This window comes from Chiloscyllium plagiosum, unplaced genomic scaffold (assembly GCF_037043375.1).
Source record: "Chiloscyllium plagiosum isolate Xiang-an unplaced genomic scaffold, Cpla_swu_hap1 HiC_scaffold_13, whole genome shotgun sequence".
Classification (NCBI taxonomy): domain Eukaryota; kingdom Metazoa; phylum Chordata; class Chondrichthyes; order Orectolobiformes; family Hemiscylliidae; genus Chiloscyllium; species Chiloscyllium plagiosum.
In genome coordinates, this window is record NW_028270151.1 from 69,086,738 (window position 1) to 69,100,266 (window position 13,529).

At 41.8% G+C, this 13,529-nt stretch overlaps 1 protein-coding gene across 3 annotated transcripts in view; it reads left to right on the plus strand.

Annotated features, from left to right (window-relative positions):
• The window catches only part of gigyf2 (GRB10 interacting GYF protein 2), a 254,103-nt gene that overhangs the window by 136,382 nt on the left and 104,192 nt on the right, over positions 1-13,529 (plus strand). For 2 of the 3 annotated variants that reach the window (XM_087993722.1, XM_087993723.1), the window contains exons 7-8: positions 4,478-4,518; positions 13,337-13,420. In XM_087993722.1, coding sequence (XP_087849848.1) covers positions 4,478-4,518; positions 13,337-13,420 — 125 coding nt within the window. Of the gene's footprint in view, positions 1-3,327; positions 3,360-4,477; positions 4,519-13,336; positions 13,421-13,529 lie in introns of those variants that run through there. The other variant, XM_043702938.2, reaches the window with a different exon arrangement.

Below are 13,529 nucleotides of genomic sequence, written 5' to 3' on the forward strand. Positions count from 1 at the left end.
TGGATAGAGGTGAGGAAGGAGGTGTGGGCGCAGGATTTGCAATACCTGCGGTGGCAGGGGAAGGTCCCAGGATGGGAGGGTGGGTTGTGGGGGGGCGTGGAACTGACCAGGTAGTCAATGAAGGCGGAAAGGGGTGTGGAGGGAAATATATCCCTGGTGGTGGGGTCCATTTGGAGGTGGCCGAAATGTCGGCGGATGATTTGGTTTATGCGAAGGTTGGTAGGGTGGAATGTGCGCACCAGGGGCGTTCTGTCCTTGTTACGGTTGGAGGGGTGGGGTCTGAGGGCGGAGGTGCGGTATGTGGATGAGATGTGTTGGAGGGCATCTTTAACCACGTGGGAAGGGAAATTGCGGTCTCTTAAGAAGGAGGCCATCTGGTGTGTTCTGTGGTGGAACTGGTCCTCCTGGGAGCAGATACGGCGGAGGAATTGGGAATACGGGATGGCATTTTTGCAGGAGGTAGGGTGGGAAGAGGTGTAATCCAGGTAGCTGTGGGAGTCGGGTTTGTAAGAAATGTCAGTGTCAAGTCAGTTGTCATTAATGGAGATGGAGAGGTCCAGGAAGGGGAGGGAGGTGTCAGAGATGGTCCAGGTAAATTTAAGGTCAGGGTGGAATGTGTTGGTGAAGTTGATGAATTGCTCAACCTCCTTGCGGGAGCATGAGGGGGCGTCAATGCAATCATCAATGTAGCGGAAGAACAGGTGGGCAGTGGTGCCGGTGTAATTACAGAAGATGGACTGTTCTACGTAGCCAACAAAGAGACAGGCATAGCTGGGGCCCAACGGGTGCCCGTGGCTATCCCTTTGGTCTGGAGGAAGTGGGAGGATTCGAAGGAGAAATTGTTAAGGGTGAGGACCAGTTTGGCCAGACGAATGAGAGTGTCGGTGGAAGCGTACTGTTGGGGACGTCGGGAGAGCAAGAAACAGAGGGCTTGGAGGCCCTGGTCATGGCGGATGGAGGTGTAGAGGGATTGGATATTCATGCTGAAGATGAGGCGTTGGGGGCCGGGGAAACTGAAGTCTTGGAGGAGGTGAAGGGCATGGGTGGTGTCTCAAACGTATGTGGGGAGTTCCTGGACTAGGGGTGATAGGACAGTGTCGAGGTAGGTAGAGATGAGTTCAGTGGGGCAGGAACATGCTGAGACAATGGGTCGGCCAGGGTGGTCAGGCTTGTGGATCTTGGGAAGGAGGTAGAACCGGGCAGTGCGGGGTTCCCGGACAATGAGGTTGGAAGCTGTGGGTGGGAGATCTCCTGAGGTGATGAGGTTCTGTATGGTCTGGGAGATGATGGTTTGGTGATGGGGGTGGGGTCATGGTCGAGGGGGCGGTGGGAAGAGGTGTCCTCGAGTTGGTGTTTGGCTTCAGCGGTGTAGAGGTCAGTGCGCCAGACTACCACTGCGTCCCCTTTATCTGCTGGCTTGATGGTGAGGTCGGGATTGGAGGGCTGTGCGTTGTGAGGGTGAGAGGTTGGAGTGGGGGAGGGGGGTAGACAGGTTGAGGCGGTTAATGTCCTGGCGGCAATTGGAAATGAAGAGGTCGAGGGCAGGTAATAGGCCAGCACGGGGTGTCCACGTGGATGCAGTGTGTTGGAGGTGGGTGAAGGGGTCCTCGGAAGGTGGGCGGGAGTCCTGATTGTGAAAGTAAGCTCGGAGGCGGCAGAAGAAGTGTTCGACGTCACGGCGTGTATTAAATTCATTGATGCGTGGCGGAGAGGGATGAAGGTGAGCCCAGCATCCTGTTCTGTTGTGTGCTGAGTTTTAAAAATTGTCTTCTCTATATCATAGATCTCCTATTTTAATTTTCATTACTCATAATTATCATTTGCTTTCGTTCTATCCTTCACTTTTATGTGCTGCTGAAAACCTAATTTGTGCTTTGTCTTTGAAGCATTTTGCAGCATTTTTCTACTTTAACATTGCACTTGTATAGCAACCGTCTTGCTGTTTTTTCCCTGCTATTTACTATAATTTCATTTTTATTGCATTTGTGTAATTATCACAATAGCAGTTAATTGCGTTTAAAAATTCCCAAAATAATACTGAAGACTCCTTATTTAATCTATTTTGCAAATGTGTGCATTCCATTGTGTCAGAATATGTTCTCGTTGTGCTTTTTAAATTTGTAGTTTGTGTCAGTATCTTCTTGAATAAGTGCCAAGTGAGAAATGTGCCGTATGTGTATCCAGAAATTCTAAATTCAACATCATGGATTTGTTGGAGCCCTTAAGTTAGATTCTCAATCATATAACCCAGATGGAGGGTATTCAGCTTGTGGTGAAGATTGCTCTTTCAAACAAATTAGTTTCACTGCACAGCTTTAATTCATGAGGTAAAACAAGTGATTCACCCCTGCCAGTTAGCCAAATCACATTTTGTAGATTACTGCACTATATATTTGAAGTCTATTGGTAGTAGATATTACCTTCTCAGGCATGAGAAAGTTTACTTTTGAAGGTTCTCTTAACTCTGATCCAAGTAGTTAACATGGAATTAAGAAGTGTGCAGTTAATAACTGCAAAGTAAAAGAATGATTATATATGTCAGCTTAAAGTGCATCATTGTAATTTTGAACTATGTGTGCATTTTATTTACTTTGATTTTTGTAAGATATGTTATAGTCCTAGTGCGGTGATAATATTTTATAAGTTGAGGTTAGAGAATTGTGAAATGTTTTTATGAAAATATTAGGAAATTGCCTGATTGGATTAGTAGAATAAATTGACAGTTTATGAATTTGGACAGCATACTTTCTGCTTCCTCCCAATAGCTCCAAATATGCAAGCTTTCAGAGCTTGGAATTTGCACCAAAAGATCTGTCCAGAGCTTTGAGCAGCTCTTCGGGAAGCACAGTGTTACGATTTTTGATTTGCTTCTAGAAGTCTTAATTTTTAACTGAAACACACTCTTTACACAATTTTCTGACAAACCGATCCAAAAAGATGAGAATTGAATGCATATGCAGCAGATTAGTAATATTTTGTTTTGTAAATATGCACATTGTTGTTTTAAGAGATGGAGGGGGTCAAAAGTAAATAGTACACCTGCAACTATTAAAAGTAGTTTAAAATCTCAGTACTACTACTGGTAGTAGTTGTACATGAGAAACTGAGTAGCCAACAGATTTAATGCCACAATTTTTTTTATTAATCTTAAAATTCGCATGTCCTGTAAATTGAATATTTGCCTTGCGGTTATGGTTTTGCCCCTATCCGGTTCTGTCAGTACCTTGAATTCAGTAACAATTTTAAACTTGTATTTCTAACAGGTTTATGCTGAACTTAGCTTTAAAGAATTGCTATAGGGAATAGTGAACGGATTTGAAATTTTCCCCATTAAAGTTATTCATGAAGGGTTTATTTTGGTGAGTGTTGCACGATTTTTAATCTAAAATAAAATTGGAAGTTTTTGTTATTATATTATAGAAGAAACTAGATTAACACTTCCCTTTCTAAATTTCATCCCACTGAGGGACGAGAAAATAATGCCATAATAGATCGTCCCTATGTTACCACATTATAAGTAACAATTCCTTTTAAATGTTTGAACTCGTGAAATTACAACATAGATATCTCAGGGTTGCTGTCAGTGCTTTGATCAATAGCTATTTGTTTGACGTTGCATATTTGGAAGAATATCTTTAAATTGTTAATCCAATGTGAAATGCTACAATGTATACGAACAAGTATACTATAATAAATACATCTGAAAAGGTTTTTCAGTATTTGGGAGCTTGAGGATTTGAGAACTACGTAAAATTTTTGTTCTTTATTTCCACTCAGTTGTGTAATTTACTTCCGAAAAATATGAAATTACTTTTCCTTGCAAATAATTGCACATGCCTGGACTCCAGTGTGGGTCAGTCAGCTTTAAAGGAAAATAATCCGTGGCATTGTGGATTTCAGTTAACATTGTTGTCTGTAAAAAAAAAGTAAATTTTATGATCATATTCAAATATGTCTCTATTAAAAGACATTGCCCAGTACATACTGATCACACTGTTGTCCATCACAGAAACTTATTACGTCACATTTTGTACATTTCCTTTCAATTCCCAGATGCAGTCAAAACTACTTTACAATTTAGTTCACTTTTTTTGTAGACTTGCCATTTCATTCCTTCATTTGCATAAGGTAGTGTTTGCGCTGACTCATCACTAACAATACTATAAATGATGGACCAGTAGGTATACAAGAACAAAGTCCCATATTTTGATTTCAGTAGAATAGTAGGAGTAGGTGTATTATTGTTGATTTCAAAGGAACATCTTTAATTGCAGGAGTTAATATTGGACCTTTGGAATGTATTGATTTGAGACTATGTGCAGGATTCCTAATGACAGTAAAATAAAGTTTTGGTTTCATTAAAAGCATTCTTTATGCCAGTTGTCCAAAATAATTAATGTGGAGTAATCTGTTAATAATGTTAGCACTGTTAGCTCTTAACTATTAGGAAATTTTAAGTTGTTTTTACTTTTAATAGGGGAGAACGGCGGTTTGAAAAACCAGGGCGAAAAGAACCAGGTCAGTTTAATAATCTGGAGAGTTTGCTAACTTACTAAGTTGATTGTTCAGTCACAACATACATTGTCTTCACATGTATTCTTTATTTGGGAGTTTTAAATTTGAATTAAATGGTGCTCTTTTCACTCATGGGGTGTGGACTAACGTTCAGTCTAATGTTTATTAAGTTAAGTAATTTGAGTGTTGGAGTGGTGTATCTGATTACAATCAAATGGAATTTGTACTATTGGATATGGACACTTGTTTCCATTCATTCAGGGCATGTACACATCAATTTGGGCGGCACGGTGGCACAGTGGTTAGCACTGCTGCCTCACAGCGCCGGAAACCCGGGTTCAATTCCCGCCTCAGGCGACTGACTGTGTGGAGTTTGCACGTTCTCCCCATGTCTGCGTGGGTTTCCTCCGGCTGCTCCAGTTTCCTCCCACAGTCCAAAGATGTGCAGGTCAGGTGAATTGGCCATACTGAATTGCCCGTAGTGTTAGGTAAGGGGTAAATGTAGGGGTATGGGTGGGTTGCGCTTCGGCGGGGCGGTGTGGACTTGTTGGGCCGAAGGGCCTGTTTCCACACTGTAATGTAATGTAATCTAATCTAATCTAATAATAGCTCCAGCATTGACACCCCTTCCGACCAGATCTTGAAAAGGTGATGGTAATCTGCATTCATTATTCAACAACTGTTGTGATGAGGGTACAGCCACAGTGCTGTTCAGTAAAGAGTTTCAGGATTGTGATCCTGCAACAACAAAGGAATGGTGACAGATTTCCAATTTAGGATGATGTGTTACTTGGAAGTCGCATATTTGGTAACTCAGCTTGAAGAAGCTGAAGCAAATTGCTGCTTGTCGATACCACATGTTGAAGTCACTGTTCTTTTTATAGTAAATGGAGTGAATATTTGAGGTCATGGTTACGTTACAAATCAAACTGGCTGCTTTGTCTTGGATCATGTTGATCATAAATGTTGGAGCTGTACTCAGTCCCAAGCAAGTGGACTACTTCATCACATTCCTGATTTGTGCCTTGATGGATAAAATTTGATAGTCAGGAGTGTGAGGAGTGCAACATATCCAGTCTCTTCACTGCACTTGAAGGACTTTATGGGACTGACTGAGTTAAGTTTCTGGTCATTTATGATACTGAGGATAATATTAATGAGGACTTGGTACTGATAATGCTAAAATGTCAAAAAGAAGTGAATAGATTTTCTTCTTGGAGAGTGTTATTTCCTGGCACTTTTGTGAGAAAATGTTACCTATTGCTCATCAGCCCATGTGTAAATATTTTCCAGGTATTACTGCTTGAGGATTTGTGAATGGTACTGAATAGTCATAGTCAGTGAGCGTCCTCATCTCTGGACTGATGTTGGAACAAGGTTTAATGATGAAATTGATGAACTTAGGCAAATTCCCAACAGTGATATCCTGGAACTCTGGCTTACAACAAACATGGCCATTTTCCTTTTATGCTACTTGTAATTCTGACTGAAGAATTTCTCTTGATTCACATTGCCATCAGTTTTGCTAGTTGCTCCTTGATGCTGTATGCAGTCAAATACTGTCATAGTGTCAAGGACAGTCTTTCTCGCTTCATCTCAGCCTAGGATTCATCTGTTGTACAACGATATTACCAAGGCTGACTTGAGATCTGGAAGTGATGGTCCTGATTGAACTCTAACTGAATAGATTGCTGATGAGTAAGGCTTACTTGATGATGCTATTGACATCTTCAATCCAGCATGTACTCCAATTTTTGTTTTGTAGTACATAACCAATTAATTTTGTGATAACAAAGGGGTTAACTGTACATTGTCATGTGACCATGCAGCCTATAACAAATGTTGCCTCTGTCACCTTTGATGGAGATGTTAATTGGCTTAGATTTGGTCTGCTTTTTATGGACAGGGCTTTCATACGTGGGCGATTTTACACTTTCAGGTGGATGGTAATATTACTGTACTGTAAAAGCTTGGCTAGAGTTAGGCTGGTTCTGGAGAACAAATCTTTACCACTACTGCTCAACTATTGTGAAGGACATAGCCTATGATGTATTCTGTAACTCAGTGTGCTTAGACATTGGGTGATGATACATAGAATGATTTGAATTTGCTGAAGATAAATGGGCCCTTTTTGGCAACTCTCGCTGCAGAACTTGAAGACGTTTCAACGTTTGTTTTTGCACTCAAGTTCAGCTCTGACATTGTTGAGGTTAGAGGTGTTCACGGGTCCCTTTTCCTTCTCAGGACTGTTCAGTTGTCTACCATTTATGACTAGGTACTGTGGGAGTGTAGAGCTTTGATTTGATTTGCTGCTCATGCCATTAATTTATTCTGTTTATCACGTGTATAATTCTATGTTGTAGTTGCTCCAAATTGGTCATGGCTTGCCCTTCTACACCACTCATTGAGCTAAGATTGCTCAATCATTGCCATCAAGTCACAGGAGCAAAGTATATGCCACACGGAAATTAAAGAATGTTGTGACATGCAATTCAGCTGCTTCTCTTGACCCATGCACCTTAAAGGTGCATAATTTTGAGCAGCTAGGTCTGTTCTGTTCTGAATCTTAGATTTAACACGATAGTTGTGCCACAATACATTAAAAGATGTTCTCTAAAGACAGGAACTTGTGATTGTCTTTCCTTTGTTTATTCATTTGTGGGACATAGATGTGCTGGCTGGCCAGTACATACTGCCCCTCCCTAGTTACCCTTGAGAAGCTGTTTGTTGAGCTATCTTCTTGACCCATTGCAGTCTATATGCTATAAGTTGACCCACAATGCTGTTAGGGAGGGGAATCCAGGATTTTGACCCAGCGGCACTGAAGGAACGGTGATATATTTCCAAGTCAGGACAGTGAATGGCTCCAAGGGGAACTGCAAGTGGTGGTATTCTCATGTATCTGCTATCATTGTTCTTCTAGATGCAAGTGGTTGAGAGTTTGGAAGGTGGTGTCTTAGGATCTTTGGTGAATTTCTGCCATGTGTCTTGTTGATGTACACACTGTTGCTACTGAGTATCAGTGGTGGAGGGAGTGGATGTGGTGCCAGTTAAGTAGACTGCTTTGCCCTGGATGATGTCAGCTTCAGTGTTGAAGGAGCTGCACTCGTCCAGGCAAGTGGAGGATACAATCAGACTCCTGACTTGTGCCTTATTGATGGTGGACAGGCTTTGGAGAGTCAGGAAGTGAGTTACTCGCTGCAGTATTCCTAGTCTGTGACCTACTGTTGTGGCTACTGTGGTTATGTGGTAAGTTCAATTGAATTTCTGGTCAGTAGTAACCCCTCGTATGTTGATAATGGGGTATTCAGAGACTAATAGCATTGAATGTCAAGGGACAAAGTTAGAATATCTTCCTGTATTAAACATGGTCATTGCCCAGTATTTGTGTGGTGTGAATGTTACTTGCCACTTGTTCGTCCCTGCCTGGATATTGTACAGATCTTACTGCAATTGTACATAGCCTTGGTATCTGAGGATGAATTCATGATGAACATGGTGCGATCATCCTGACTTCTGATCATAAGATGGAGGGAAGGTCATTGATATAGCTGCAGATAATTGGGGACTAGAACACTACTGAGGAACTCCTGCAGAGATGTCCTCGAGCTGAGATGACTGACCTCCAATCACAACCATGCTCCAATGTGCCAGGTATGACTCCAACCAACAAAAAGTTTGCCCCCGATTCCAGTTTTGCTGGGGTTTCTTGATGCCATACTCAGCCAAATGAGGCCTTGATGTCAAGGGCTGTCTCACCTCTGGAGTTCAAATCTTTCTGTCCATGTTTGAGCCAAGGCTGTAATCCGGTCAGGAGCTGAGTGACCTGTTTGAATCCAAACTGGATGTGAATGAGCAGGTTACTAGCACTGTTGATGACCGCTCACTTTATTGATGATAGAGTATAGGCAAATGGGGCGGTAATTGGCTGGATTGGATTTGTCCTGCTTTTTGAGTACAGGGCACACCTGGATAATTTTCTGCATTTTTGGCTGGATGCCAGTGTTATAACTGTACTAGAAGCACTTGGCTAGGGAAACAGTAAATTCTGGAACAGAAGTTTTCATGGAATGTAATCAGTGCCCCTAGCCTTTTCAGTATCCAGTGTTTCCAACTATTTATTGATATCACTTGGAGTAAATTGAATTGGCTGAAAACTGACATCTGCGATGTTGGGAACCTCTGGCGGAGACTGAGATGGATCATCCACTTGGCACTTTTGGGTGAAGATTGTCTTTTTCATCATTGAGGATTGGGATATTTGTGGACCCATTTCCTGCATTGTCCACCACCATTTTTGACTGGATGTGACAGGACTGCAGTTGTTAGTTGTAGGATTGTTTACTTCTGTTTGTTACTTGCTGCTTATATTGATTGGCATGCAGATAATCCTGTTTGATAACTACACTAGGTTGACTCCTTGTTTTTAAGTGTGGCTGGTTCTGCTCCTGGCATGCTGTTCTGCACTCTCAATTGAACCAGGATTAATCCCCTGGCTTGCTGGTAGTGGTTGAGTGGAGTATATGTGGCTTGCATATTGTGCTGGCATACAGTCTTCTAATGCCGTTGATGGCTCGCAGTGCCTACTGTGATTCAGTGACTGTGACTATATCGGGCTGTTGCTTGACTAGTTTGTGAGACAATTCTCCCAATTTTGGTAATAGTGCCTACACCTTCGTAAGGAAGACATTGTAGGATCAGAAGACCTGTTTCTGCCATTGGCTTTTCTGGTGCCTAAGTCAATGCCATGTAGTCCATCTGGTTTCATTTTTTAAGACTTCGTAGTGATTGATACAACTGAGTGGCTTGCTAGGCCATTTCAGAGTGCACTTAAGAGTCAACGCATTGCTGTAGGTCTGGAATCGCATGTAGGCCCAGATAAGGATGACCGATTTCCTTCCCTTAAGGACATTAGTGAGCCAGATAGGTTTTTCCAGTAATTAGCAGTGGTTTCATAGTCATCAAGAGGTATAGTTAGTAAGTTTGCAGATGGCACCAAAATTGGGGGTGTAGTGAGCAGTGAAGAAGAATACCTCAGATTACAACGGGACCTTGATTGGATGGGCCAATGGATTCAGAAGTGACAGATGGAGTGTAGTTTAGATAAATGAGGTGCTGCATTTTGAGAAAGCAAATCTTAGTAAGACTTATACAATTAATGATAAGGTCCTAGGGAGTGTTGCTGAACAAAGACCTTGGAGTGCAGGTTCATAGCTCTTTGAAATTGGAGTTGCAGGGAGATAGGATAGTGAAAAAGGCATTTGGTATGCTTTTCTTTATTGGTCAGAGTATTGAGTGCAGGAGTTGGGAGGTCATGTTGCGGCTGTACAGGACATTGGTTAGGCCCCTTTTGGAATATTGCGTGCAAATCAGGTTGTGAAACTTGAACGGGTTCAGAAAAGGTTTACAAGGATGTTGCCAAAATTGGAGGATTTGAGCAATAGGGAGAGGTTGAATAGGCTGGGGCCTTTTTCCCTGGAGCGTCTGAGGCTGAGGGGTGACCTTATAGAGGTTTATAAAATCATGATAAGCATGGATAGGATAAATAGACAAAGTCTCTTCCCTGGGGTGGGGGAGTCCAGAACTAGCGGGCATAGGTTTAGGGTGAGAGGAGACAGATATAAAAGAGACCTAAGGGGCAATTTTTTCACACACAGGGTGTTGCGTGTGTGGATTGGGTTGCCAGAGGATGTGGTGGAGGCTAGTAGAATTGCAACATTTAAAAGGCATTTGGATGGGTATATGAATAGGGACGGTTTGGAGGGATATGGGCCGGGTGCTGGCAGATGGGACTAGATTGGGTTGGGATATCTGGTCGGCATGGACAAGTTGGACCGAAGGGTCTGTTTCTGCGCTGTACATCTCTAGGACTCTAATAGATTCTTAATTCAAGATATTTTTATCCAATTAAAATTCCACCATCTGCTGGTCTCCAGACCAGAGTTTCTGAATTAGTAGCCCAGTGATAATACCACTAGGTCATCACCACCTCTAGAATATTCCTCCTAATATTGTCCAGAAGTGATGCTTCTGTGACGGGTATAGTTTACAGTCTTGTGTTGGTTGTTTCACTGCATCCATCACGACTAGGCCAACTGTCAAGTTATGTCGCTGCTAAGCCAGTCTCGGTGATGAGCATTGACAATCCCTGCCCAGAATACATTTTGTTCCCTTGTATCCTTTGTAGTTTTTTCCAAGTGCTGTTTAATATGGAGTATTGATTAAAGAATGAAGAGAGGTAGTTAGGTGGTGATTGTGTGATTTTCTTGATGTTTGATCATCAGACTTCAGTGATTTACACAGCAGCTCCCTGAATGCAAATCAGTTTATCTCCTCACAGATGCTGCCAGATTTAGTAAGTTTCCAGCAATTTTCTGTTTTTACTTAGACTTTTAACATCTGCAGTATTTAAATTTTGTCTCCAGACCATTAGTAACCCAACCACTATACTACCGTGCTCCTCACTAACACTAAAAAAGTTTCACTTACAGAAGCACCGTGCTTGCCTTGTGCTCAACTTTGACAAGAATGTTTCCAACATACTTTAATGTAACGTCATTATTATGAACATAAATGGTGAGAACTGTCCACTTTGAATTTGTGAAGATACTTTTCAAAATAAGTTATTTTTAATGTTCCTTTTAATTTCTTCCCCTGTAAGGATGAATGCATCTAAATGCAATTTTATTACATAAACTTTTAAAGAAATCAGCAGTTTTGAGCAAAGCTTTATGTAGGGAATGCTGGATGATCAGAGAAATTGAGGTTTTGGTCAAGAGACCAAACATATATCAGATATAGATGGCAGAGATTGAGTGAATCCTTAGAGCTTAGGAGTATCATTTAAGAGGGAAATCGGGAGGGCAAAAAGGGACATAACTTTGGCAAATAAGATTAAGGAAAATCAAAGAGATTTCTACAAATACGTTAAGGACGAAAAGGTAAGTAGGGAGACAATAGGGCCCCTTAGACCTGTGTGTGGAACTGCAAGAGATGGAGGAGATGGTGAATGAGTATTTTGCAGCTGTCTTTACTGTGGTAAAGGATATGGAAGCTGGAGAACTTGGGGAAATAGTGACATCTTGAAAAATGTCCATATTACAGAAGAGATTGTGCTGGATGGCTTAAAACGAATAAGGGCGGATAAATGGATGAGACCTGATCAAATGTATCCTAAAACCCTGTGGGGAAACTAGGGAAGTGATTGCTGGGAGCCTAGCTGAGATATTTGTTTCATCGAAAGCCGCAGGTGAGGTGCCGGAAGACCGGAGGTTGACTAACATGCCACTATTTAAGAAAGGTTGTAAGTAAAAACCAGGGAAGTATAGACCAGTGGGCCTGACATCGGTGGTGGGGAAGTTGTTACAGGGAATCCTGAGGGGCAGGATGTACATGTATTTGGAAAGGCAAGGACTGATTAGGGATAGTCAACATGGCTGTGTGGGACGTCATGTCACACAAACTTAATTTAATTGAGTTTTTTGACGAAGTAACAAAGAGCATTGATGAGGGCAAAGTGGTAGATGTGATCTTCATGGACTTCAGTAAGGCATTTGTCAAGGTTCCTTATGGTAGACTGGTTAGCAAGGTTAGATCTCATGAGTACAGGGAGAACTAGCCATTTGGATACAGGGCTGACTCGAAGATAAAAGGCAGAGGATGAATGGTGGAGAGTTACTTTTCAGAGTGGGGGCCTGTGCCCAGTGGTGTGCCACAAGGATTAGTGCTGGGTCCACCATTTTTTGTCATTTATATAAATGATTTGGATGTGACTTTAGGAGGTATGGTTAGTAAGATTGCAGATGACACCAAAATTGGAGGAGTAGTGGACAGTGAAGAAGGTTACCTCGAGTACAATGGGCTCTTGATCAGATGGAGTTTAATTTAGATAAATATAAGGTGCTACATTTTGGAAAGGCAAATTGGGGCAGGACTTATTCACTTAGTGGTAGGGTCCTGGGGAGTGTTGCTGAACAAAGAGACCTTGGAGTGCAGTTTTCTAGTTCTTTGAAAGTGGAGTTGCACGGAGATAGGGTTGTGAAGATGATGTTTGGTATGCTTGCGTTTATTGGTCAGAGCATTGACTATGGAAATTGGGAGGTCATGTTGCAGCTGTACAATATATTGGTTAGGCCACTTTTGGAATAGTGAGCACAATTCTGGTCTCCCTGTTATTGGAAGAATATTGTGAAACTTGCAAGGGTTCAGAAAAGATTTAAAAGCATGTTTCCAGAGTTGGAGGGTTGAGCTATATGGAGAGGCTGAATAGGCTGGCACTGTTTTCCCAGGTGCGTCAGAGGCTGAGAGGTGACTTTATAAAGGTTTATAAAATCATGAGGGGCATGGATAGGATAAATAGATAAGGTCCCTTCCCTGGGTTGTGGGAGCCCAAAACTAGAGGGCATAGGTTTATGGTGAGAGGGGAAAGATTTAAAAGGGACCTAAGGGGCAACTTTTTCATGCAGAGGGTAGTGCGTGTGTGGAATAAAGTGCCAGAGGAAGTGGTGGATGCTGGTAGAATTACAACATTTAAAAGGCATCTGGATGGGTATGTGAATAGTAAGGATTTAGAGGGATATGTGCCAAATATTGGCAAAAGAGCCTTGATTAAATTAGGATATCTGGTTGGCATGGGTGAATTGGACCAAAGTTTCTGTTTCTGTGCTGTATATCTCTGACTCAATGCTTCCAGTGCTCTATGGTCTTTTTGGAGTAGTCATGCTGTACATATATCAATTATTTAGCAGTAAAACCATACATTACTCCAGAAAATAAAGTTAAGGTCATCAGTTAAGTTCTCTACCCTTTTATTTGTTTTAAGGTTCGAGTCATCCTAAGGACCAACATGCCAACTTGGGTGCTCCAAATGATTTCCTCTCATCCTCTGGGTTTCTTTCAAAATCAGGTATGCTAAGCATTAATGTGCTAAAGGAATTGATTAATATTTACTGCTATGGATATTAAAACAATGTTTTACCAAATAACTTAAAGCTTTTGCATTCAAGAACCGTACT